The sequence below is a fragment of the Archocentrus centrarchus genome, chromosome 22, assembly GCF_007364275.1.
Source record: "Archocentrus centrarchus isolate MPI-CPG fArcCen1 chromosome 22, fArcCen1, whole genome shotgun sequence".
NCBI classification, from domain to species: Eukaryota; Metazoa; Chordata; class Actinopteri; order Cichliformes; family Cichlidae; genus Archocentrus; species Archocentrus centrarchus.
Genome location: NC_044367.1, coordinates 18,612,663 through 18,639,551, shown reverse-complemented (window position 1 = coordinate 18,639,551; position 26,889 = coordinate 18,612,663). Strand labels below are relative to the sequence as shown.

The following is a 26,889-nucleotide window of genomic DNA, read 5'->3' as shown; positions in this document are numbered from 1 at the left end:
ACTTGGTGACAGTGGAAAGGAAAAACTCCCTTTTAACAGGAAGAAACCTCCAGCAGAACCAGGCTCAGGGAGGGGAAGTCATCTGCCGCGACTGGTTGGGCATCTTCCATCCCTCCCTAGATATCACTATTCCAGATAACTGCAGGCCCATTTCCAAGCATTCTCTTATTTCTAAAATTCTAGAGAAAGCTATTGTTTATCAGTTCCTTCAACTAGTTGAGAGAAATAACATATTTGAAAAACCTCCAATCTGGTATTTGTCAAAATCAGCTGCAAATTATTACCCATTCTCATTTTTTGGTTCATAAATTTCACAGCTGGTTAAAAGCTTATTTTTATTTATGCAAACAGATACTTACCAACTTTATAATGCACACAGCCTTCCAGGTCTCCTACAGTGATCCAGCCCTGCTTCTTTTCTACTTCTGGATCATTGTGTAATATTCTGTTCCTCAGCCAGGATAAATAGTATACACGCAACTTATTCTTTTTCCCTGAGAAGGTAAGGGAGTGGAAAACAGATCAAATTAGCATTAAACTATATTAAATTATATATGCAAAACAAAAATAAATGAAGGGTACAAAAACAAATGACCTCTGGCTGTAAAGTTGAGACAATAAGCTACTTATCAAACAGACTTTTCAAAACTTTTCTTTACCCACTTAGACATAAATGCATGTTACAAAAAGAATAATATCAGCTACAGAGATGAGTGTGTGTTGTGAATACTGTATACACAATATACCAACCAGATATGGTGACCAACACATTGAGGCCCTCCAGCACATCCATCTGTAGGAAGCGCCTTCTGGTGATCAGGTTATAAACTTTTCCCTGACCACTTCGGTCAAGCAGCATCAGACCATTTTCTGTCCCCACTAGCAGGTTTACACCTAAACATACATGGATAGGAGTCAGAGTCAAAGAAAAACAAGCAAAAATGCAGAGATGGAGTTACTGAGGAAAGTCCTACCCCACAGTGCAGCACACAGGATCTCAGAGTTGAAGCGTTTCTTGTATTTGCGGATCTCTGGCGTGTCATTATGGGGTCTGATGTTGGTGGGGTTGACATTCACCACAGAGATCTTCCTGGCTTCGTTTAGTCGCGCCTGTTCCTGCCTCAGCAGCTCGTTGGCAAACATGGCTGCAAGACAAAGATGAAGAAGGACAGACAGGAATTTGTGATTAGTATTTTGGCAGTAGTAATGGCAGGTAAGAACTGTTTTTTTCACTGCACCCAACACCCAATTCACTGACTGACATTTTATTTAAATCTCCAAAAACTCTATGCTATACTACTCTACCTGCTGCTGAGTTCTCATTGTCATCACTCGGGGAGGTCTGATAGACCCGTGGATCGACAAATGGGGTAAATGACGCTTTGGACCCGCCTCCACCAAACTGTGAGACACAAGACAATCAGTAAGTCCAACAACAGCCTATCTGTAGGGGCACAAACAAACATTACTTCCAGGAATCGGTGTTAAAGTGTGTGATTTGTGCCTGTGTCTGACCTCAGCCATGTCGCTCAGCTCCTGCAGGGCTGAAGTGGGTGTTGCTGAAGGAGAGTTGCTCTGTTGCACCAGGTCAGGGAGGTTACCATGGTTACCATGAGTCCCAAACCCATTACTCTCAGTGTGACCACCTCTCCTCCTCTCCTCTGCCTGTAAGACAGATAACGACAAATAAATATCAAGAGAATTTTGCCGAAAGGTTAAGAAAGCAGAAAGAAGAATATTTAATTCCCCTATTTAATATTTAATATATTTTGTCATGTAACCAGTGTGGGCCCATGTCTGAATATTTGTGTATATTTTCATCACCTCTCTCATCATTAGAGTACTATCCTTGGAGCTGTTATAGGAATCTCCCAGAGAGTCCTCTGTCAGGCCTCCATATGACTCCCCGCTGCTTTGCACTGCTGGCCTGCAAAAAACACACACAGACTTAAACATTTACAAAGAAATTTTGCTAAAATTACACTGAGGTACTGGCATTGTGCATATTCCAGATAACTCATTATAAATGAACACTGGCAAGACAGCAAGAGAGAGGAAATACAAAGGCAAAAGCGTACATGATGCGAGGAATGTCGCTAACAGCAACAGTCCCATCGGTCTCCCCATCTTCATCGCTGCTCTCCGATTCTTCGCTGGAAGATGAGTAGTCTGTCACCTGTGCCAAAGTACAAAAGGTAGACACAAAAATTAACTTTTGAACCCCTGAGAAACAACACTGATCAGAGAAGGTACTTAGGCACTTAGACTGCACATTTAAGAATAACACACACAGTTAAGAACATGGAAAAGAAAACACACATCCCTCTCGCCATTTTCATGCTGTTCTGCTGATCTGCAGTTGGTGGCACTAGTGCACAAAGTGCATGATCATTTTTGGCAACAACAGCAAGAATGAAGTAGTGTGCAAAGTAGCAGGCGGGGATGCAAGCGTGACAGCGAGGTATGTATCCTGCTTAGCTGCAGGAGTGGAATCTAACATTTCATCATTATTCATTATTATTTTTACAGTTGTCATTTTACCTTCACTGGAGGTCTGCTTCCCTCCTCTACCCTTAGTTCTCTGAGTTCTTTAGCTAATGCACTTAAGTCCTGTAACAAAGCACAAAAGAGGATAGAAGAAGCAGGCAAAGTCATTTAGTTCAGTCTCAGAATATCAAGACTGTATGACCAAATCACACACAAGGTCAAAGGGAGCAGAGAGGATCAAAGTCAAACAAACCATCATCATCAAGACAAAAGGACAACTAATATGTTGTCAAACAGACACACAAGTGCCATGGAACAAGAGTGCTGATTTAAGAGCGCACTTTTTTTTAATCTTTGCAATTAAATTCTATTTTTTGACACAACAAATGATCAAAACCAGCACTTTCATTCACTCACAAGCAAGTATAAACCTTGAGAACACAAGTCATCAGAACAGAGAAAGACATATAATCAAGCTTTATGAACTACTGGAGTGCAGAATTACTCCACTCTACTGTACCAATCACCCCCATGCCAACTGGTCCATATTTTCTCCCCTCCCTTGCCTCCCCATCACTCAAGCCGATGAATCAGACCAAATCATGCAGACAGGGGGAGGGCCATTACACACAGTGGGCTTACCAGCTCCTCCTGACCAGTAACCGTGATAACAAAGAAACAGGAAAAGAGATTCAAAGACTGTTCAGGTGCTTGGCAGTACACACATTTTCACACACGCGCCCGCAGAACACATGCAAACCCACACAGGCTCGCATCCACATACGCTCTCCCAGGTATGTGTGTAGAAGCACACATGCACTGCCATTACACCCTGATATGTCAGCGTAAAAAAGGAAATATCATCTTCTCGTGAAACCAACTAACTCCATCATGCCAGGGGAAGAAGAGGGGCTCTGAAGATCAAAGGAAAACCAGGATAAAGGAAAGGGGGGCACGATATTCACTAACCTCATCTATGGCTTTCTTATAGCTCTGAAGAATAGAAGAAGAAAGAGATAGGAAGAGAAAGAAAGAAAGATCAAGTGAATAGTAGAAAAAGAGAGAAGGAGGCCTGTAAAAGATTCCCAGAGAGGAGACGGCTGTGACAGAAAGAGGATCTTTGTGTGTCTGTGTTGTTTGACTCACGGCAGGCCTGCTGGGTCTTGTTGACTCACGACCCTCCTCCTGCTTGGGCTTTGCCTCTTGATTGGCCCCTGGAGGGGATCCTTCCTGCTTGGTTTGACCTATCAGAACAAAAAAAAAAAAGTTAATTAAAAGAAAATTAGCAGTTTAACTAAAATCTAAATGCGCTCAATATTCGTTTACTACGTATGAAGCTTGTAGACATTCATTAAACATTTTTTTTCTCTGCCTGTATTAATTCTGTCAGATTGTTTTCTGTCAACAGAGTTGTAAAATAAATCCAACAAACATGAAGGTACTTCAACCTGTGCCATGTGTTTGTCAGAGAGAAATCCATGCATATCTTAGATATCCCTCTGGCCTGTTGTTTGACACCTCCCTCTACGCTTCTCTCTATCTATCTCTCTCATTTCCTCTCTTCTATCTCTCCAGAGGCCCAGAGTAACAGGGCACATCAGACAGGTTGATCAGAGCAGAACTGCAATGTCCTGCTGATAGACTCAGAATCCATGTGGATGTATGTGTGGTTCTCTGCCTACAAACTGTTTCAGTGGTTTACTTATAAGCATTCACATAATATTTTCCAAATTAGGTTATGCATGAGTCTATGAGCCTGTATTGTGTGTTTATGAGCTTGAGGGTTTTATACCTCTCCTCTCAGCTGAACCCCCCTGAGATGAAGGGGAGGAGGAAGATGATGAGTTGGAGGAGGTTCTTTGCAGCATGGCATCCAAAGAGAGCTCAGAGCGCCGCAGATCAGGGTTACTGAAACAGGATGAAAGCAGACCTTTTTAAATATTCAAACACAACAGGAGAAATAAATACAAGTACTTATTTCTGTTTAAACACAGTAAGGAATAACACACGGGACTTATTACAGAAATTCAGTCAAAATCAGTTTGCTGCTTTGGCCTTTACCTTGCCCGTATGAGCTGAGAACCAGTGCGAGGGCCCAGGCCCACTCCTCCATTAGGAGAGTTTTTCCTGACCAGGGCTGGGGAGATGGAAGTGGTCCTTTGGGGGACCTGGACACACACAGAAACAAGATAAAGAAGGCTGCCACAACTTTGATTTTTCTCCTGGAAAAGAGCTCAAAACATGTATAATCATTTTTTATAAGTACACTTTTATAAGTACTCTCCATAAAACTCCATATGGCATGTATAGCATCCATTTGTCAAGCAGGTGTTTTAAGGTTTTGCAAAAGCTGATTACATCTTTTTACTCTTCTTTCAAAACAATTTCAGTTATCGTCCTTGACTGGAGAGGCCAACATTCTTAGCAAAGTTGCATCGCGTAGCTTCAATCGGATTTAAAACATTATACTATTATTACTGCCATTACAACTATACTACACTATGCAGTATTTAAATACAGGATTCAAAAAATGCGGAAACAATAAATAAGCAGCATAAGCATAAGTTAGTAAAAGACACCAGTTTATCTCAGTCCTCATTTTTGAATGTTAGTCTCAACCTTGGGTGGGATGTCCTCCTCTCTCAGCCAAGCAGTTCTGTCCCGATCCCGATCCCTGTCACGATCCCGTTCCTCCCTGCCGGCATTGCGCAGTGGGGGCCCCGGGGTGTCAGAAGTAGGGTCTGAGTTCTGGCGAGGCATTTCAGGCCTGGGGGAGCCCACACTGACACCCTCACTGACAGCTGAGTCTTTCTGGTCCTGCAGAGATTGAGAGCCAGACATGGAGCTAGTGTGGGTTTTCACTGGAACCAGGTGAGCCATCTGTGGGAAATAAAGGATTGATGAAGAGCGAGAGTTGAACAGAGGGAGTGAGATAGTCAGAGGATGGTTAAGGATGACATGGACAGCAATATGGGAGAATAAAGGATGAAAAGAGAAAAAGAAAGATGTACAGTGTGAAGGAAGAAGGAAAGAAAGAAAGAAACAGTCTGACTGATCTGGAGCCCTGAAATTTTAAAGGCATTTTACAAGAAGCAAAGGGATTTGTTATATTTTCTTTAGAATTACAGGTCTCTAGAAAACACATCAAAAAATCCGCTCGCCTCCTTTTGCGCGCACACGCACCCAGACACAGACACACACCTGTGGTTCGATGGAACGGTGGATGGGTGGGGTGCGGGCAGGCTGCATGCCCCCGCTGCTGAAGGACTCGGAGCGGGGTGGGAGGGAAGGGTCGGAGATGCGGTTGGACACTTTGTGCTGCAGCGCTGGGGAGCTCTGTCTGTTCAGCTTAGATCGCTCCTCCACCTGAGGCAGGTCACATACCACTGTCACTCACAGTCCAGCACACAACACAACCAATCACCATGCTTGCTTCACAATGGGCATCACCCCCCCACACACACCTCTACAAGCCACTAGACAACCTTAACATGTGGAATTGTGCAAGTGATAGAATGTTGATGATTGCATGAGAGAGCCTCTCTATACGTTGCCTGTTGTTTTAATGACAAGCTATGACTCTGAGTGATTAAGTGGAAATCTTGTTTATCTAGTTATAACCTGTCTTAACCGTCTCTCAAGCTCAACAGTTTCATAGGTGAGCCACGCCAGACTTCCACTGAAGTCCTTGTCAGTGTAAACTGGGAGGTTAAGAATGGCAATGTTTTGCACAAAGAACGGGTTCTTTATCCACCCGCATGTAACATCAGACTAATCATTGTTTGCGGTTATGTGTGTCCATGTTCAAGAGTAAGAATGTCTAATGGCTGTAGGAAAAGGTTAAGAATAACCCCTTTTCTCCTATAGCAGATGCCACATTCAAAACAGAATAACAGAAGTGAGTAAGCACAAAACTATGTTGTCCTATTTGTGTAGTTTCAGTTCATTTTCACTGAACTGCATTCATGTGTATGTTTGTGTGTCAGTCTGTGCGAGAGAGAAATGGGCAGAAAGCTCCTCTTGCCAGTGTAATCTGATTATCAGATTATCTGATGTGAAATAGGAGAAGGTTCCAAGGCATGTAGCCAGCTGCCAAAATCACACTTTTCCACTCTAAACACCCTACTCATCTGTAGTTTGAGGGTTGAGTGATGGCTCAGTGGGTCCTAGCTTCAACAGCCTCCAGGTAAACATGAGTGCCTTCCCCTTTGAAGGCTTTCTCTAAGTCCGCATGAGCTCACATAATCTAGCAGGATTATTGAAGATTATGACCTTGGTCAAAACAACTGTGCAACACTGAGTCATTCCTCAAATTGGTGTTAGTTGCCTGCTGCATGGTCAACAGTGTTTGTTAGTTGTTTTAATGAAATGCAACTTCTAATGAATGTAGCTGATGTGGACAAGACGTCTGCAAATAACTGATGGCAAAGAAACATTTGGTGGTTCAGGAGAAGTACTGTTGAGATCAAGTCAAGTTTGATCTGTGGAGTGTAATCAAGGTTAGTACATTGACTGAATAACAAATTACTACCAGCAGACCCTTTTACAGAAGAAAAACCTTTTGGGTAGTGTGGCTTAAAACTTCATTTTTTTGTATTTAAGTTTGTCATAAGTTTACCACCCAAAAACTCTTTCTCCTACGAAGGGAACAGAGTATTGGAGGAGGTTAGCTGTTGGCAATGCTGCATCTACATACAGAAAAAAATACAGTAAAAGATAAGGAAGAAGAAGAGGTTGTCAGAAGGCATCTCAGGTTTGTTAAAAAGATCCCACCACCACCTGGCCAGCATCCATCACCAGGCTAGGATGTGACTGACTGGTAGACTGACCTAACAGGAAGATGAGATCGGTGGGTTTTCCCAGATGACATCAACCCCAAGATATCTAGGAGTTGGCTTGCCATGGTGCATTCTGGGGAACTAAGTGGCAGGGGTCATCAAGGGGCAGGCGGGGGTGAGGTGGGTGAAGGATTCTCATTAACTAAGCTACTGTATCTACAAATCAGGTAGTGTTAGACTATAATTGAACACAGGCTCCTCTCCCCTGAATCTCAATCCCAGAAACAATTCCAACTACATAAAAATTAGTAAGTAAATATGTTACTCGCATTAGAAAAAATATATGCTTTACAGGGACAAAAGTGAAAATGTATATGCTGACCTCCGTACTGTCTGTGTGTTTAGGTGTGAGCATTATGCAGGAATCAACTTGTACTTCTATCTTTGTGGGGAGTTTTGGACCATCAAAATAAAGGTAAATAAATGTGAGGGCATATTTGACTATTATTTCTATTAATATTTTAGTTACTATTACTAGTGCATATTTGAATATGGCGCCATACTGTAGAAGTAGTACATCCACCAAAATTTTCACTGGGTATCCACCAGTACTGAACAGTTGAGTTTAGGGCTCAGCTTGTAGTTGTAAAGAGTAGGGCTGAGCATTTTTTAAATAACAAATATAGAAGTACAAGTGTGTGCATATGTGTGTGTGTGTGTGTGTGTGTGTGTGTGTGTGTGTGTGTGTGTGTGTGTGTGTGTGTGTGTGTGTGTGTGTGTGTGTGTGTGTGTGTGTGTGTGTGTGTTCTTATATACATGTGTTGGAGAAGAGTCTAGCACTCTGCTGCTCCAACAGACCTGACAATGATCTGGGTTTGGGATCCAAATGGAGAGCCTTGTGGGGAGCAGTGAGGTGAACCGGTAGGAAACAAGTTTTGGTTATTCAAGACTAAGGTGGGGTAAGTAGGAGATTCTTTGTTGAACCCAGGACTGTCAGGAAAGAATGGAGGGGAGAGGAAACGGCTGGATGATGATCCTGGGGATGTGGACGGTGATACTGAGGATGTGGGGGAGTGTGGGTAGAACATTTGAGGACAGTTGCGAGGAGAAAGGCACAACCAAGCAGCTGCAGAGTTTAAACTCTCTGACTTATTACCCATGCCTCTTTTTAGCAATCCTGCAGGGGCAGAAGCAGTAAGGTCACACATAGAGGAGCTACCTCTAACTGTGTGCGGCCCCAAGTTCCATTCCCTATCAGAAGTATGGAAAAGTAAGTGATTGTTATCAGGGACTTGGAGAAGATTACTACTGCTGGGAGCAGGTGAGTAGGAGCTCCTTTTTTTAAGTTGGGCAGAAGAGAGCGCATTTGCAGGGAAGGACTGAGAGAGGAAGTCAGTTTGGTCAAATTCCTCTGAGTCCAAGGGTATTGTAAGGCTGTCATGGCTGACACTTTGCCTCAACGGTTTGTGCCATTCTCCCAGATTCTCAGGCTCTATGTCTACGTCTATTCTATTGCATGGTGAGTGTGACCTGCCACGTCGATGGGAACTAACCAGTAAGGCCACAGGTTTGGAAGACGTGGGATTCTGGACCTGTCCTGGACATATCACATGAGGATGAGCCTTAAGCAGTGAGTCTTGAGACATTAGCCCCTTAATGGCTGCCTGGCTGGGGGCAGATAGAGGTCTATCTCTAGACTTCTCTTTTTGACTGTTAGGCCCTGGTGGATAAGGGCTGGGATTAGACTGTCTGTCTCTCACTTTATGCCTCTTAACAGGAACTTTACTGGGCCCTTGGCCAGCAGGCTTTCTGTGCTCTGGGACAGACCCTGGGCTACGTCCTCTTTGATTGTGCTTCTGAGCTCTAAGTTCTCTGACCTGCTGGCTTATCTCTTGCTTTAACACCGGATCTAGGGCTATATCAGATTCTAATGAAATACATATATGGGGGAGCTGGGTGGTGATAAGCTTGGTAGCATGGGATAGAGTACGCTTAGGGGCCTGAGCCCCAGGTTGGCCATGAGAGCCAGAAGCCGAAGCTGGCGGGTTGAATGACTGGTGATGTCGAAGGCGGGGACGAGGTTGGTTACCATGAGCATGCTGCTGCTTCGAGACCTAAGGGGGGGTCACAGTCAGAGGATATTAAGCAACACAGACACACAGAAAAGCACACTTCACAGGGTAATTATTAAAGAGACAGAATTCTTTCGATTCAAAAAGCAAAGTCCCTCCACTACTGTCATCACAAGGTCACTGCTTCTAGTACAACCTGCTAAATACATTAATCACAACACAAGAAGGACACTGGTTGAGATTAGCTTTAAATACATTATTGGGATCAACACCAAAACATTTAGTGCACAGAACTGGTACTCAGAACCTTACTTCATGGAACGCAAGCAAGTTCAAGAGAGCATGCATCTTTACGTGTCATGTTTATTACCTCTTTAGCCCAAGCAGGCTTGTCGTTAGGATTAATGACATCCTTGTAGTGGTAAAGCGGCTTCTTCTCTGCTTGCCTTCCCTCCTGCTGCTGTTGTTGCTGCTGCTGCTGCTGCTGCTGTAGAGACACCAGGTACGCTCTCTCCTGCTGGAGCTGCCTCTGTAGCCGCTCTGCCTGCCGCTGCTCCTCAATCTGCTTACGCTTGTACTCCTGAAGGAAGAAAGGTAGAAGGTGAGTGTGGAGAAGGAAAGAGAAGAGAAACAGAAAAGAGGAACATATTTTATATGGGAGCAAAGTGACAAAGACAAATATGCAGGAGGGGGAATGAGGAAGAGGAGGTATTGAGGTATTGATAGAGATCAGGTCATTAGTTATTGCACAATTTTCAATGCATTTTTAAACACAGGGAAAAAATAGTAGATGCAAATTCTAATCATCAATATACCTTAATAGATGTGTGGCATTTAATGCTTCAGCACGACTTGAATCATTCTCACAATGGGAGGAAAGTTGGAAAGTCCTCACAGGCTATTTCTCTTTTGATTGTATTTGCAAATACTATGAGCATGACATACTGTAAGCCTGCTGATGGTGCTTCATGCATAACAGACCTGATAAACATAAAAATCGACCACTGGATTAACTCATATGGAACAGAAACACACACTTTTTACAGTTATAATCAGAAATGTAAGGAGGAGTCTAGGAAATCAGACATGGCTCTGGCAAAAAATAAAAAATAAAAATCTGCAGGAACAACAGGGAAGCCGAATGCAAATATTGGAGTAGTGGAGCCAGGAATAATGACACAGTACAGCCCTGGATTTTGGCACTAAGGGTCAATTTGTGGCCTGTGGATCTCAAAAGGTTTCTTTCTTCAGTTTCTAGCTTTAAAGCAGATGAGCGACACAGTATACAACTACTAAAAAATTGCAGGGCACTGAGGGAAGCAACAATGTCCTATTTTCACTTTGCGTAACATAACGGGGCAGTCAAAACAGAAGTTTTTATTGTCTGCAAAATCCTTTGAGATCCAGCCAACTTAACGATACTGTAAATGCATCCAGTGATCTGAATAAATTTAACACAGGCATCAGAAAAATGTTTTTCCTCAAATCTGTAGCTAATGGGCCAAGGAGCTCAGAATATTCAGGTGCATGCAGTGGGGACAGGGATCACACAGCACAGTCGGGGAGCAGTAGTAGCACATGGGAGGGCCGTGGTTACCAGCAGTAATGCCTGTTCCTGCAGTAGCTGCTGCTGGAGAATCTCTAACTGCCTCTGTTCCTCTTCCAGCTGTCTACGGATATACTCCTGAGCAGCATGTTGGCACAAGGAGATAGAAATAGACTGAGAGAAAAATCTGGAGATCTGAATATCCATATACAGGCGGAGCGAGAAAGCTAAAGACAGAAAAGGGAAATAGAGAATATAATCTCCTGAGGTTCTTTTCAATGAGGACAGACAATGATAATAAAAAGCCAGATGAAGTGAAGAACATCAGATGCTTAAACAACTGTAATGTGTTACAAAGGGAAAATGACAAAAAGTCAGACAAAAAAGAGGTTTGAAGATATCTTTTCAAAAGACTTGAGAAGCGTGGCAGGAAAGCAGTGGAGCAATAAAGAGGGAGTAGGACAGACACTACAGTTCGAGTTCACAGAGAGGACAAGAGAAAGACACATTAGAAAAAAGAAGGAAACATGTACAGAGAAAGCTACAGAACAATTAAAACACATGCCACAGTAAAAACCTATAAAATGTACTTCTCTAAGGCTGTAACAATTTCTGGGCTGAAAATACTGCAAAAACATTCTTTACATTCTAAAAAAAGTGCTAAATAATACCTCATGGGAGGGGCTCTACAATTTCTTTATATAGATTTTAATGTTTTGGGGACATTTGTTGCCACACAGTCCACATTGCTAATAATAAAATAAGGAATGCAACAATGAAAGAGGAAAAGAAAACGAATAATAAGTGGGCGAAAATAGTACAGATCAATTGAGATAAACTAAATAAATATTCAAGAAAAACAAACAAAGATTTAGAGAACCAGTCATTTTTATGGTCATGCTGGTTTGCTGGTTTCTTGCTTTCCCACGCTAAAGTAGGTTGAGTGGCACTGGAATTTCCACTTCCCTAGGCGGAGTCTGGGTATCCGCCCTACAGCTCTCACACCTGTTCTCCATCAGATCTTCACCAGCTGTACTTAAGGAGCAGTGTGGGCACTCAGTCTTTGCCAGATATTCAGCTAATTTTGTGTGCTAAATCGGCTCATAAACAACTCCCTCGCAATTCTCTGGTTCTAACGCTCCCTGTTCCCTGTTCTCGGGCCCTCAGCCTCCAGACCCTATAACGGACCACGGTCTCCACGTATAATGCTTCAGCTGGACCTCAGTACCACTATTCACTAGATTCCACCTGCCTGCCCTCCTGGATATCTCTCACTGTTCCTCACAAACCCGCCTGCTCTTCCCCCATGTTGGACTCATCACTCAGAAGCTGGAAATATTCTGTCCCTCCTCTTCCCTGTCATATGGGATACTCTGCCTGGCCATGTAAATGTAATGAGCTCCTTTTCCTCTCTTTCAGTGAGTTTGCCTCCTGCCCGCGACTCAGACTCGATCTCCACTCCTATGAAATCTGTAAGTTGTTTTGCTCTGGTGATTTCAATAAATGCTTAAAATTGCCTCCGCTGTCTGAACCTGCTCTGCATTTGAACCCTCTGCTCTGCCTGACAGCTCGGCCATAACACTCGGAAGAGTTTCCATCAAGGTTTTAGGCAACATCTATGTAATGTAACAAGTTTCAATGCCTTTACTTCTTACTTTGCATTTAAGCCTCAAACATTGAGCTTTTATCAAACAATGGCATGCAACTGATGAAACTAGAAAAAAAAAAAAAATTAATTTAGACATTGCAAATGCACAAATACACAGAGAAAGAATGTGCTTTCCAGCTGTGATGCAGGACCTGAAAACAAGAAATTTTGAGGGCAAAGGAGGAATTCTGGACTCACTCACATCATCATGGTACACATTTGTGTTGTGCCAAAGTGTCTCTCCACAAATACGAGTTGGAATATAACATGGTAGCAAGAGTATGAACCTGTTCTCTTTCTGCATGCCTCCTCTCCTCTTCTCTACGGAGCTGCTCCATTTCCTCATAGCGTCTTCTCTGTTCCCGCTCTTGCTGTTTCCTCAGCTCACGCTCACGCTGCTGCTGCTGTTGTCAGGAGAGCAGAAACACACAAAGATTAAGCATCACCACCACACAGTGATCTGAAATAGTGAAATAGGAAATCATGATTGTATGGTTTCACACCTTCTAGAATAATAACACAGGAAATGCTCGCACGTACAAAGTCACAGGCACACTTGGAGTGGTGGGTTCATGTAAGTTGAGCCTAGTCATGGTGCTTAGATGTGCGTTGGAAGGCAAATCCTTGGGGGAACCCGCAGAGAGCACACAGATTATGGGCTAAGGATTTCCTTCTGTAAGCCTGCTCTCTGGAACTAAGAAAGGGACATTGGGGAACAAGCTCTGTGTGTGTGTGTGTGTGTGTGTGTGTGTGTGTGTGTGTGTGTGTGTGTGTGTGTGTGTGTGTGTGTGTGTGTGTGTGTGTGTGTAAATGTCATTCTTTCCTCATCTACCAAAATTGTGAATTTACAGAGTTGTAAGTTTAAATATCTACAACGGGGACCAAATATTTTTTCATAAACATCTTAAACTATTTATCAGGAAAAGTAAGCTACACATTATTGGAAACAGTTCAATTAAAAAACTAGTTACTTACATTAAGTAGTGACTGATGAGAAAAATATACCTGAATTCCTCAGGTGTATTCCCAATAAGTAAATTTAGGGTATTAATGGTAAAATGCTTACATATTTGCTGTAGATAAATTTGATACATAGATGGGGAATGAACAGCTGGTAATTAAACTTTTACTATATTATGTATGACCTGTGAACACGTGTGGTAATAAGCATAAACAGCTATACTTTGAAAGTTTGCTCCACATTACATGTTGGGTATACATGCTTTGTTTTCAACCCATTCTCTCTTACTTCTTCCAGCCGCCTCCTCTGCTCCTTTTGCTCTTCAATGCGTTTCTGCCTCTCAGCCAACAGTAAGCGCTTGTGCTCCTCATTCTGTTGCTGCTCCAGCTGCTGTCGCCGTTGGGCCTCTGAACGCTCCTTATTGGCAAGCTGTAGGCGCAGGAAGTCTCGCCTCAGGGTTGACTCCCCAGGGATGTTGATGATGGAGCTGGAAAGGTGGACATTGAAAACACAATAGTGAGTTTGAGTCCATAAAGAGAGGCCAAATATGTGTTGAGTAAAGTTGTACAGAATGTGTTATGTCTGTGCATTGGTAAAAACACTGACCTTGGCTCACAACTGTCTCTTTCTTCATCCTCTTCCTCACTCCCACTGTACTCATATTCTGTCTCATCTGGCAGGTAGGAAGAGACAGAGAGAGAAGAAAGAGGAATGAATAAAAAATAGAAGCAGCAAAAAGTAAAAACAATAAAACCCGAATAAGGTAATAAGCAGCAGAGAACAAAGCCACTGCCACTTCACGTTCTGAATTTTTCACTTGAAATACCTCGGTTCATATCAAATTGCTCACGATTTTGGCATTCCCAGATCATCGTTACTTCAAGGCACTTTCTTTTAGCCACTCTGAATAAGAGTATAAATTGTCATTTTTACTGTGTGTGGTGAGGTGAAGAACATTAGCTCAGAGCTCTTTCAGTCAAACGGAGCTTAAAGCACAGCAGCTGCATAAAAGGCCCAACTCTTCCTCAGACACATCCACCCGGACCAGTCCACTGAATGTGACAAAGTGACAGCTGGGGAGAGTCAGTCTCGACAATGACAGGATATTTCTATACATCATCACGACGTCCACCCTGCAGTGCGTTGTTTCTTGAAGCGGTTAATGTCGCTCTTTCTGATGCTGTACTGTGTGCGAGTGCCAGTCTATCACTCAGACACTCGACAGTGTGTGTTTGTGTCATAATGGAGTTTAATAGAAGTCTGTCATTTTTATTTTCTGCCTTGTTGAAAACCATGAAAGCAACAGTATGTGTGGGAATTTGTGTGTACGTCTGAAAGTTTTTAATAGCTCATCCTTACAATGGACCAATATTCATGGAGTGAGTGTGCGTCTTTGAGAAAGCACCTCAGTCATACACAAAACCTGTGTGCTTACTGTTCATCAGCTATAAAGACTGAATATGCTTAGATCTTCTTGCTCGTCTATATTAGTGGCAGTGTGCATTTTACTGCAGTCGAATGAGCCTGTTTTTTTTTTCAGCAAAAATCACTATAGCATCATAGAGTTGTAATAATTTCATGTGAACGCAATCCAAACAATTTACACTGCTGCTTCACTTTTCACTCAGAGCTACTTTTGTCAAAGGAAGATTGTTATTTCCATCTCTGGTAGGTAATATTTGGTTGTATGCCTGTGTTTTGGGACTTCTGAATACTGAATTTGGGGTTTTCATTAGTTGTCAGTTATAATCATCAAAATTAAAAGAAATAAACATTTGAAATATATCAGTCTGTGTGTAATGAATGAATATAATATACAATTTTCACTTTTTGAATGGAATTACTAAATAAATCAACTTTTTCATGATATTCTAAGTTTATGACCAGCACCCGTATAAAGAAAAGCAGTAGCAAAACCCCAAATAGCTGGCCTGTCAGCTTCAATCAACATGGGATTTATGATATTTGGAATGGAGAATAAAAAGAAGGCAGGTTGCAAAGCACCTTGTAGGGGCAACCATAACTGTATCCAGTCTAAAACACCTTAAATAGTGTTATTTATAAGATTTGCCAATAGGATGAGCAGGTGTTAGCTAAGCCAGGTGTACCTGAACTAATGTTCAATTAAAAACACATTATTAGCAAAGAAAACCATCTGCTTACTGTCCTTAACTATTTGTGCTCAAATATAATTACAGCTTGTGCCAAGAACTGCACTTCGTAAACACTAGAAAGCACAGGTGTGTACAGATAGACACACCTGTCGAGCGGCGTCACAGTGTGGCCTAATTCAAAGAAAAAATTTAATAAACTGCAGTGAGTCACTGCAATTACTGTAATTACTTTAATTGTAATGTCAGCCAAATTCTTCCGGCAGCCAGTAACTGTGTGGTTGCAAAACAAAAGGTGCACACATCTACAGCACAGGTTGCCCCTTACCTCTCTCTCCTCTTTTCTTCTTGGTGCGGTCAATGTGGTCCTTCAGCTGGATGCGAATTTGCCTCTCATTGGGCAGGTCCCTGATGAATGGGTGCTTGAGGAGCTGCTCTGTGCTGGGTCTCTGGCTGTGGCTCTTAACCAGACAGCTCTCTATGAATGACTGGAACTTCTTGGACCTGAACACACGCACACAGCAAAAATGCAAATGAGAAAAAGAAACCTTTCCCTGCTAGTGACACTAGCGCGCTGGATTATCTGAAAATACGAAATGCAATTATCACGATACACACTCACCACTTCTTGGACTTTAGTCTGGGAGCTGGGTTGCGTGGAATGAGGAAGAGGGCTCTCATTGGATGCATATCACAGAGTGCTAAAGGTTTAAAATAAGGAAGAGTTAAAGTGAATGTTTCTAGGTAATTGCATTAAACATTATCATGGCATATAGTCAGAGGAGGCAGCTTTCTGTGAATATTGATAACAACCTATTTGTTTTAAACACATAAGCCCAAACATACTTAAGCATTCTTCAAATGGATAAATCTTCGTATATTGCTATAAATTTTGCTTGATCAGTTACAAACTGTAGCTTGAAGATAAGTTGTTTTTCACTGAACCAAAATAAATTGGAAGGGGGATGCAAGACCTGTCAGCTTAATGATAACAACTATGTGCAAACACCTCTAGGAAGAAAATAATGTACAAAAGACCAAAAACTGGGCAGCAGCCCAACAATCTGACAACTAATTTTATATCCACTCCTTTGCCTTCATTAAAATTATGACTCAGGATGGGTTGCAGTAGCATGGACTGAATAATGATCTGACTCCTGATTATAGTGATATACTGTAGTAGCACTAAGAAATGATGTGTAACAGAGATATAGGTTATTCACTGGGTACATACGTGGTGCTCCTTCAGCCATCTCTATTGCTGTGATTCCCAGTGACCATAAATCACTCTGAAAAAGAAACATAAACACAGAGGGTCATTGAAATCTTGTGTGGGTTTGTAAATCTTCAGAGGAAAGGAGGTTGAAAAATCACCTTGAAGTCATATGTGGCATCGGGGTTCTCGTCACAGGCAATAACCTCTGGCGCCATCCAATACGGTGTCCCAATAAATGTGTTTCTCCTTCCTACTGTTCTGTCCAACTGGGCCGAAACGCCAAAGTCCACTACAAAGACACAAACACACAGACAAAACCAGTTTGCTTTACTGAATTCCATCTGAGACAGAACAGAAACAACCTGCCCTACGACAGCTAGCCCAGTTTACAAATACACACATGCAAATCCCATCTTCACTCATCTTAATGGGAGAGAGAGCAAGTCACATCTTCAGCAGTCTGCACCATAAAAGTGGCAGAGCTACAAACAGTTGAGTAGATTGGTATTCAACAGAAAAGACGCAGAAAAGCCACACACACATCTGAGCCATCTGAAACTTTATACCACCTACTGCCCTCCCAATCCTGAAGCAGTTTTGTGAAGTGGAGTTGGATGACAGACTGACCTAGCTTGACCTCTGCATTCTCAGTCAGCAGGACGTTCTGTCCCTTGATATCTCTGTGGATGACCTTGTGCTGATGGAGATGAGTCAGACCCTGCAGACAATGTCAGAGACACAAAGTGAAGGAAACCTCTGCAGCAATGAGCCAAATCGTGATGGTTATTACATAACACACTCATTTCCAAAAGGAAGTGTCCTTGAGCAACACTATTAGCACTTGGGTTAGAGCCGTGGAACTAAACTTGTTCTGAAGTTGAAGCTAAACTTGAAAAAATGAAGTAATATCAGAATTTTTAGATTGCCTGTAACAGAAACATCAACTAACCAACTATTATATGTATAGAAAGAATACTGGGCAGCATTATTAGTTAAGCCTGTTGCACTGACTGCAAAGTGAGTGAAATAGCTGCAGAACAAAGAAGTTGGTAGAAACAAGAGATAAAAATGTTAAAAGCACAGAGCGATGAAAGAAGGAGAAATAGAAAAAAATATATAAAGACAAAAAAAAATGTCGTGGGGCAGAGGCACCAAGAAGAGAAAGAAAAAAAACACAAAACACAACATGAGATGAGAAATGAAGGGGTTGGGGGGGTTGGGGGGTGGATGAAAAGAAATCATTGTTCAGAGCAGCACTGTGCTTAACTGACAAGATGCAGTGATACTGCTGTTTTCTGTTGAAGACAGCAGTCCTCAGTAGCTAAAATGTACCATAACAGATAGCAGAGATAAGATGTGGGAGAATGGGCACAGTTTCCCAGGAAGATTCAATTCATAACAAAGACATCACAGAACACAAACAACTAGTGATTGCTTTCAAAGAAGGCATCGATAATACGACGCACATTCATATAAAAGATGTACAAAGGTTTTGAACAAGGATTGTCACATATAACTATCCTCATGCATTTTTTATGATAATCATGGTTTTAAGGAAATTTCTTTTTTCTGCTTGAAATATTCCCTTTCAAGCATCAGCCTGTTGAAGTCAGAATCGCTGCCTGAATTTCCACTATTTTAACAGATGAATGCGGTTTTCAATAACTGTCAGCAGGCTCACGCTGCTCTTGCGTCAGTCTTTGAGGACAAAGAAAACAAACAAATCAGAGAATCCAGAAAGATAAAAATTCCATCGCTCTAAAAGAGAAACTTGCCAACAAGGCTGCTTACCCTGAGAATCTCTCTGCAGATGTATGCGGTCCACTCCTCTTTCAGAGAGTTGCCCTTGGTGTTCTTGATCAAGTCGGTCACCGAGCCAGCCCCACAGAACTCCATGACCAGCTACATACACACATACAAGGTTGATTATTGACTGGAAGGAAGCAACCTGGTCTAAATGTTTTCCAAGCCAGTAACTCTCATAAAGCAACCTCCTGTAATAAACTTATTTGTTTACTTAGCTGTGTAATCCTTTCCTGTGCATTCAGCTTAAATGAGCAGCAGCATTTTTCCTTATTATCAAAGCACAAGAGAGCCAATATTATACATCACCAGGTGATGCAAGTTGATCAGGTCTTCAAATGAAGAAATATGCATTAATAGTTCCATGGCTATTAGCAAGTCATTTTATGAATGTGTGGCTATGAGTGGAGATGAAGGAATCTAATTTTTGGCCGGAAAGTATGAAAATCATGGTGAGACCCTCTTTGATGTATTCATATATGTGTCATTTATAGACCAGTATTGACACATGTGTTCAGAATCAAAGATTCATGATTGCTGGATAACACATAACTAACCACTTTACCAGCTTTAGTAATATAAAGAGCAATAGGCATGTAGAGCAGATGCACTGACACAAACATGCAATGGTGCTGCAGACTTTCTGTCTCTGTCACCCCTCACAAACACACACCCAACACAGACTGCAGAAACTACAGGCATAAACTGACTCGATGGGGTCATGAGATCACACGAATGAATCAAGTCCATCTCTTGACCCAAACACAATGTGTCCATTCTCTCCTCTCCTCTCTACATCTGTGGAGAGTGGCAGGCAAAAGTTCAGTTGGTCAGTTCTGGCTGCACTTCGAGCTTCATCATCATCATCATCATCATCCTCTATTAAACAGACAACAGATCTCTCTTCGTGGCTGTCCGCATGTATTCAGACACACAAAGGAACACACTCAAGAATGCATGAAGATGACACATATGAAAGCCCACTAAGATACTGTTATGATCACTAACATACTCAAGGAAAACGGGCAGCTGTTTAGTCAGGGAGAATTATGCAGGCAGTACATTTGGTTGCTTTGTGTGTCTGCATATGTTTGTGTGTGTGCTCCTATTGTTGTGTGATGAATGCTAGGGGATCAGAGACGAGAGAGCTCCCTTAGATGGCGTTAACACATGATTTATTGCAGCAGCCAGCCAGCCACACACTGATTTAGCTACTTTACATCTGTCACTGATACATTTAAGTATATATGCATTTTCCAATGCACACAAAGCCACAGTCACTGCATGCATGCAAGAAATGAAAAGTGACTTTTCCCTTGCCATCCTCTCCTCCTGTGTCACACATGACCATCCAAGCACACAGAAAAACAAAGGAATGCACAAACACACACAAATAATGGCGTACCCATAGCTGGTCATCTACTCCAGGAGGGTTTTTCTTGATGAAAGCTCCGTAGTAGGTAGCGATGTTCCGATGGTGGCTGTACTTTTTCAGCATGTTAATTTCTGCTTTAATCTCCTCTTCCTCATCCTGACACACACGAGAACAGAAAGAAATTAAAAGAAATTAGACCACAACCTCCATTTGCGAACCCTCAAACATCTTAATGGGATATTGACAGAGCAAAAAGAGTGAAGCTTTTAATGGATTTGCATTTTGAATCCATTTAGAGTCTGAAAACTGTTGTTGCAAAGCACACAGCTGGGTCCTAAATTATCCACAATAACAGCATTAACTTTTAATTACTTTCATTTCAGGGAGTTACTGCTACAAAGCCAGTTGTTTGAAAGAATTTGTCACTTATATACTTGCTTATTATTTACAATGTCAGAAAATTGTGCCTTGATTAATTCCATTTAGTGCTCACTGGTGAAAAATACAAAGACATTTGTTTTAGTAAGCTGATTTTTTACAGTGGCGGCTCATTAAGTTAGCAATTTGGTGTTCGCCTCCGTTTAATTTTCATTAGTAATTCATACAGTCATTCATTTATTTAAGCAGATTTCCTCATATTCATAAAGTTTTAGTCATTTGTTCGTGCATTGTTCTTTACATCTGTTCTTTTGCCTGTTTACTCATTCATTCATCTTCATATACCTTGCACCCTTTTTTCCCCCCTTATTCATTCATTCATGCTTTTATTGACTGATTCATTCATTTATCACCTTCCATTGTTGCTTAATTCCTGCAGTGCTTTATTGTTTTGCTGGCAGCTGAGTGCTGACAGGGAGGCTCTCTAAATATAGCTGAGATTCCCTCCTGCTTTATAGACACGCCTGAGACCACACTGCTGTCCTAATACCTCCAGCTAATATTACCATGGCAATAGGCCTGTCCTCATTTCCTCTCTGCCACATCAGACGCACTCATGTGCACGCACACAGACTCACACACACACTAGCACTGACTCATCGCTCATAATTAGATGACATGCTCGACACTGGTATAATCACTTGAGATGATTTTTTGCGCATGGGAACGTGCGGGTGTGTGAGCAAATGCAAAAGTGCACATATGTGTGTGTCTCACCCCTGTGACATCCATGACCTTGATTGCTGCCAACTGCCCCGTCTTAACATGGCAGCCCTGGTGGAAGAAGGAAAGGAGAGAGACAGACAGAGGAGACAGGAAGGCAAGAAAGAAGAGGGGAGAAATGTTCATTTAATGCTGCTTTTCTAAGAATTAGCACATTTGTTTCCTCATTCACACCCAGTCATCACACGGCATTCAAACATTTGGATTAAGAAAGAAATAACACTTTGTTGCAACTGTTAAAAGGAAAATCAGTAATTTGCATGGTGTCTTGATTAAACTTGTAAAAAACAAATCCATCTGATAGGAAGGAATTTGCTTTATCTCAGTTGTGTCTGCAGGTCTATCAGGTAATTCAATATCTTGTGACAGTGGAGAGATTGTGGGAAGCTTAAGTGAAAGACATGGAATGGCATATCTATGACGCTCGTGGATTGTCCTCGCTGTGGCTCTAGCCAGGGGAATTGCAATTAACGGTCAATAACTTGAAACTGGGGGGCCCCAGTTGATGACTCATTTAACAGTTTCTGAGAGAAACAATGACAGAAAGCCTACAAATCACCCTTGATTGTTGCAAAATATCAAGGCTAGCAGATGCCTTGGGGGGGAGGGTATACGGGGCGAGTAACCAGGAGACTGGAAGCTGAGGGGCAAATGAAAGGCCCAAGTGGTTTGTTTGTAACAGAGCATCTGTGGCTGTGATTAACTAATGAAGCTAACAGGGCTAAAGATGCTAAACCCACTAATTGCTATTACTTTCACCTGTCTTAACTCAGCTGATTAGCATGTTGTAGTCTGAGCGCAATCACCTAACAGCACTGGCACAAACAAACAAATACATACACACATACAGACACAAAACAAGGGCAGGGCTGTTCTGCTGGTGGAATTGTTATAAGCCAGATGGCATTCAGGGCCTGGCTCTAAAGCACCTCCTGAGGGCTTTAATCGAAGGGCCATTCTGATAACAAGTGGTGTAGCCAATACCCAGGCTAGCAATGTTATTGTAAGAGTAGTGCCAAATTATTGCTTAAAGTTGGTGCTTGCATTGCTTTGCAGTTCACTCGCAGGAGTGATTTTTACAGTCTCTGCACCCTGTTGTTGGTCATTAGTCACTCTCACTGTTTCACATTGTATTTTCATGTTGTTTTAGCAGATCAATCGCATCTACTGGCTCGCCAAAACTCACTTTACCGGATTAAAATCTCGGGAACATTTGGATGTTATTCAGCTGTGAAATAATGTTGACGGTCAACAAAAGGGATCTAGATAAAGTTGTATTACTCAATAGGTCAACTTTTGTTTATGGCTGTGGATTCCAAATAAAATATTGCTGAAGACTGACTTAAGGATGAAAGCTATGATATTAGTGTTGAACAATAATTAGTTAATCATTCCCTGATCATTTTTTAACCACTTCAAAAGGCACTGCGGTGTGTTTTCATTTGAGAGAGCAATATTAAGAGCTATATGTGGCAACAAAACGTTGGTACATTTTGTGGGCTCCCACAAGATGACTGGCAATATTGTTAACATTATTATATGTTATCAGCTGAGGTCCCTGAATGAGGGAATATTAATTCCGTGAGTTGAAGATTTTATTACAAAACTCGTCTGGACTTGGGAAAAAAAAAAAAAAACACTTTTAAACTTGCTGATTTATTGCTAAAAGAAAGTTTTAATATGATAATTCATTGTGCCACAATTCAGCACCACACCTCTTTTACTCAGTTTTTCTCCTTCTTGCTCTCACACACACACACACACACACACACACACACACACACACACACACACACACACACACACACACACACACACACATAAATACGCAGTCTGGATTCTGTGAGAGCAAAAGAGCTGGAAAGATTGACCAGGGATTTCTCATTAGGATCAGACTGCCCCAATTCCACGAGCACAAGGACTGGCTTTGTTGAAGACCAACAAAGGAATTACAGCCACTTACAAACCAGAAACTCTCACACACACAAACTTAGACACACACACACACACAGAAAGTATAATAAGAGCTCCCTTTTTTTCTACTACTCACACTGACGGAAGAACTCTTGCAAACACCCACACATGTGCACACAAAGACATGGTGAGAATGATTGAAGCGGTTACAGAGCGGCTGAGAGGGCGAGAGAGAGAATGTGTCAAATACATAGTGGACATGGATATCATCAGAGCTGGATAAAGATTCATTACTCCAAGCGACCTGACAACCTCCCTCCCTCCATTTTTTCCTTTCTTCCTGGAGCAGTAATGCCATCCAGGCTTATTAAATGACCTAGTGTAAAAGGAGCAACAGAAAAGATTTGGCACAGTCTGTTCATCTTCATCTCCTGTTCTGTCTTCGTCCTCTCCCTGTTCATTTACTTGCCAATTCAAAAATAGGCTGGGGCTGGACTAAAATAGTATTTCCAAATTAGGTAACATGATAATGTGTGGAACAATATGCAAACAGTAAAGGAGAACAAAGGAGAAACCATTACTTAATTAGCTGTTTCACCAACAACATTTATAGCCATTTATAGGGCTAAAACATAAAACATCTGCTGATTCCACTCCTTCAGATGATGCTTTCTTTTTTTTCTGTTTCATATCATTTGGATTTTGAACTGCTGGTTGCACCACACATGCAATTAGGGTATCTTAAGCTCTGGGAACTTGTGAGAGAGATGGATTAAAGTACTATTTCAACATTTTGATGTATTGCTTATTTACTTCCTTGCCAAGAATTTGATGAGAAGATCTGTGCCACTTTCATGCCTGCGCATTAAAACTGGAGCCAGAGCTAGGAGACAGTTAGCATAACTTGAAATGTAGAGTTAAGCCTGACTATCAGACTGTGTAAAACATCAATAATCAACCCAACAGTTTTTCAGTCCAACATGTCTGTGAATTTGTTACTTAGTAGTATATTAGTAACATATTAGTTAGCACTAAGTAAGATTATTGCATTTCTGGATGCATAAAACACAGAGGACACAACTATTAGCGAGTATCTGATGTGTTGTTGTTGTTGTAGCGGTCATGTGAATATACTTTATGTAAGATATATTTGGATTGTGTATTTTTGTTCATTCTGCTTTTGCTGCTCACCTCTGCTTTCTGTTTAACTGAGATTTAAATGAGCAAATCGTTTAGGCAGGCCACAACATCAGTTGATCCTGATGCCAGCCCACGTCGCTCAGGTGATACTGGCACATCCAGCTAGCCAGTCTCTTAGATGACATTTGCTTTAGTCTGCCTACAGTCGTTGCACGTCTGAAAACCATTATGCAACCTCCATCCCACCTCCTTTGATGTGGTGTCTGACTTAACGTCACTGATGTTGCTGCTACTAACAAGTGCTACACTTTATATGAGGATTTTGCTCTCAGGAAACAGCTAATGATAATGCCAAATGTAATTGACTGAAGATGGAACAACCTTCTGTTGACAATAGTGTACTCAACTGCAACTGGCCTACTACACCATATTACAGTCTAATTGTTGTGCCTGGATTTCTTTTGGAGACTCTGCTTTATACCTACTCTCTACTTGTAAATTGGGGAGGGGGGCTAGTGTATCTGTTTGGTTTGGTTTTGGGGGCAGGTGCTCCAGTGTGGCATCCAGTGGTTCTCAATTAAGCTTTTCTAGCTTTAATAATCAGTAGCTGCAGGCCTTATAATGATAGATATTGGAAAAAGAATTTCACACAGTATTAAAATAAAATTGTTGATGTCCCATTCTCTCTCTGATCCCATTCAGAAACACGAGCATCAAGCCTGAGAGGCTTGTTCAGCCCTTCCTCCACTCATGTGTTGACTGCTTTTCTTCTCTGACCTAGATCTACAGTTTCTCTCTCTCTCTCTCTCTTTCTCTCTCTCTCACTCTCACTCTCTTTCTCTTGCTTTCACTGCCTCATTCTCTCTCATCCCTGTGACTCTCTCTCTCATTATCTTACCCACGCTTAACTTCTCAGAATCTTCTCTCTGAATCTTCCTCTAAATTTCTTGCTTATTTTTCCTTTGTATATCTCTTGAATTCAGTTCTCTCTCATGCCTCACAGCTCAACCCAGTGGCCAATGAAAAGCAGGTTTAACATGAACATGACTGAGCTGAACGCTACTGCTAACAATACACCATTCAGCTTTGATCCTGACAAGAAAATATGACACGAGCCGAGGACCCTGTGCAACTCCTTCACTTGGCCTCTGCTAATGCATGTAGAACCTTTTTCAAACCACAAGAGGTGGTTCACTCTGAGCCTGAGCATGTATGCAAAGCAAGCACATACCGCTGTTTCTGCACACATTTTCATCAAGTAGGTCTGTTTATACTGACAATACTAGATAATAAACTAAAACTGAATAAATCATTCATCTAAATTCGACAGTAACGTATATTCACATGTCTAAAAAACACATTTCTCCCTTCTTCAATCCTGTGGAGGTATTTTTAACACATAGGAAAGCAAAGCATCTGTCACTCTCACACAAATCCATATGAAGCTGTGATGACACCCAGCCAGGTGTGTTCAAGTGATAACAGCCTAAACTGACTGTGTTTGTTCTGCTTGGATGGCCGTGCTGTGATGGAGACAGCAAAACTGATACTAAACTGATCTCCAATCAGCCTTTAGGTGGCCACATGATGAAGGACTTGGCATCATCCCTGCAGGTCAGGATTTTTGTATTGTATTAGCTTGAAATTCAAATGTCCTTTTTGATGGATCTACCAAACAAATTAAGAGAGTACTTTTTACAAATCAAGGTCCTTTATTCTTGTTTTGTGTCAATTTTTAATAATGTTTGTTGTCTCCAGTGACAATGGCACAGGTGGTGGCACATCATTTATGCTATGCACTAAATTAGAGGCCTCTTCCTTTGCTCAGCTGTTCATTTGTCAGTTTTTTTGTGTGACTGCTCAGTAGCACCTGATATGATTTAAGGACCAATAACATTTCTGTTCACTTCCACATGTTTATGACAACTATGCAGATTGTGATGATTTTTGGCAAAAAAAAAAATAAGTCCTTTTGTAAAGTTGGAGCAGCAGCTACCATTTTATGTAAACTAGGTTGCAAACAATAATGATTCTTCAACTCATTAAAAATGCCTGCAGCTGAAGACTGTATAACCAAACTGCATGTTTATTCAGGATAGCAAACCAAACACCATATTCAAACAAAGCAACTTCCCACTAGAGCCGTCACATCATTTTTGTTAACTGATTAACCCATCCATCCATCCATCCATCCATCCATCCATGAAAGAAAATGGATAGATGGCATTCCATTTCTTTAACTGAAAGCACAGACAGAAGGCGGTCTTTCTACACTGCCTACAGTATGTTTAACCCCTAGTCCTTTGCCATCATAGGTTAGACATCAGAGTAAAATAAAAAAGGATCAAAATCAGGAAAATTTGATGTATGGTGATAGCATGATGTTTTTCAGTAAAGAAATTTGTCTATTTTTCTCCTAATTTTTTGCATCTGTCTGCTGTTGAGCATTATTCTGCACTGATCTGGATAACCACTCATATCATGCTGTCTTTAAGTTCATGCTGAAAAAAAAAAAATTAGGAATTCAGAACTGATTTCATTGCAGTCTCAACCGTCAGCTCTCTTTTCATGTTCATGTGCAACACCAGGGAAGTGTCAGCCTGACAAAGCACACCAATTCCAGTAATTATCATCAATGCATAATTATGATTAGTTGCTGCTGCCAAGTAATGGTAAA

General features: G+C 41.6%; 1 protein-coding gene across 1 annotated transcript in view; it reads right to left on the bottom strand.

Annotated features, from left to right (window-relative positions):
* Positions 1–26,889, bottom strand: part of tnika (TRAF2 and NCK interacting kinase a) — a 55,396-nt gene that overhangs the window by 7,534 nt on the left and 20,973 nt on the right. The window contains exons 3-30 of the mRNA XM_030719583.1: positions 21,153–21,209; positions 20,028–20,153; positions 18,611–18,721; positions 17,447–17,537; positions 16,978–17,108; positions 16,838–16,892; positions 16,226–16,304; positions 15,932–16,107; positions 14,099–14,165; positions 13,781–13,979; positions 12,819–12,935; positions 10,935–11,021; positions 9,708–9,917; positions 5,689–5,853; positions 5,107–5,367; positions 4,549–4,655; positions 4,280–4,395; positions 3,634–3,731; positions 3,457–3,480; positions 3,130–3,138; positions 2,542–2,610; positions 2,079–2,176; positions 1,825–1,927; positions 1,516–1,665; positions 1,306–1,402; positions 975–1,145; positions 751–894; positions 360–494 (exon numbers count right to left, since the gene is read on the bottom strand). Coding sequence (XP_030575443.1) covers positions 360–494; positions 751–894; positions 975–1,145; positions 1,306–1,402; positions 1,516–1,665; positions 1,825–1,927; positions 2,079–2,176; positions 2,542–2,610; positions 3,130–3,138; positions 3,457–3,480; positions 3,634–3,731; positions 4,280–4,395; positions 4,549–4,655; positions 5,107–5,367; positions 5,689–5,853; positions 9,708–9,917; positions 10,935–11,021; positions 12,819–12,935; positions 13,781–13,979; positions 14,099–14,165; positions 15,932–16,107; positions 16,226–16,304; positions 16,838–16,892; positions 16,978–17,108; positions 17,447–17,537; positions 18,611–18,721; positions 20,028–20,153; positions 21,153–21,209 — 3,253 coding nt within the window. The remainder of the gene's footprint in view (positions 1–359; positions 495–750; positions 895–974; positions 1,146–1,305; positions 1,403–1,515; positions 1,666–1,824; positions 1,928–2,078; positions 2,177–2,541; positions 2,611–3,129; positions 3,139–3,456; positions 3,481–3,633; positions 3,732–4,279; positions 4,396–4,548; positions 4,656–5,106; positions 5,368–5,688; positions 5,854–9,707; positions 9,918–10,934; positions 11,022–12,818; positions 12,936–13,780; positions 13,980–14,098; positions 14,166–15,931; positions 16,108–16,225; positions 16,305–16,837; positions 16,893–16,977; positions 17,109–17,446; positions 17,538–18,610; positions 18,722–20,027; positions 20,154–21,152; positions 21,210–26,889) is intronic.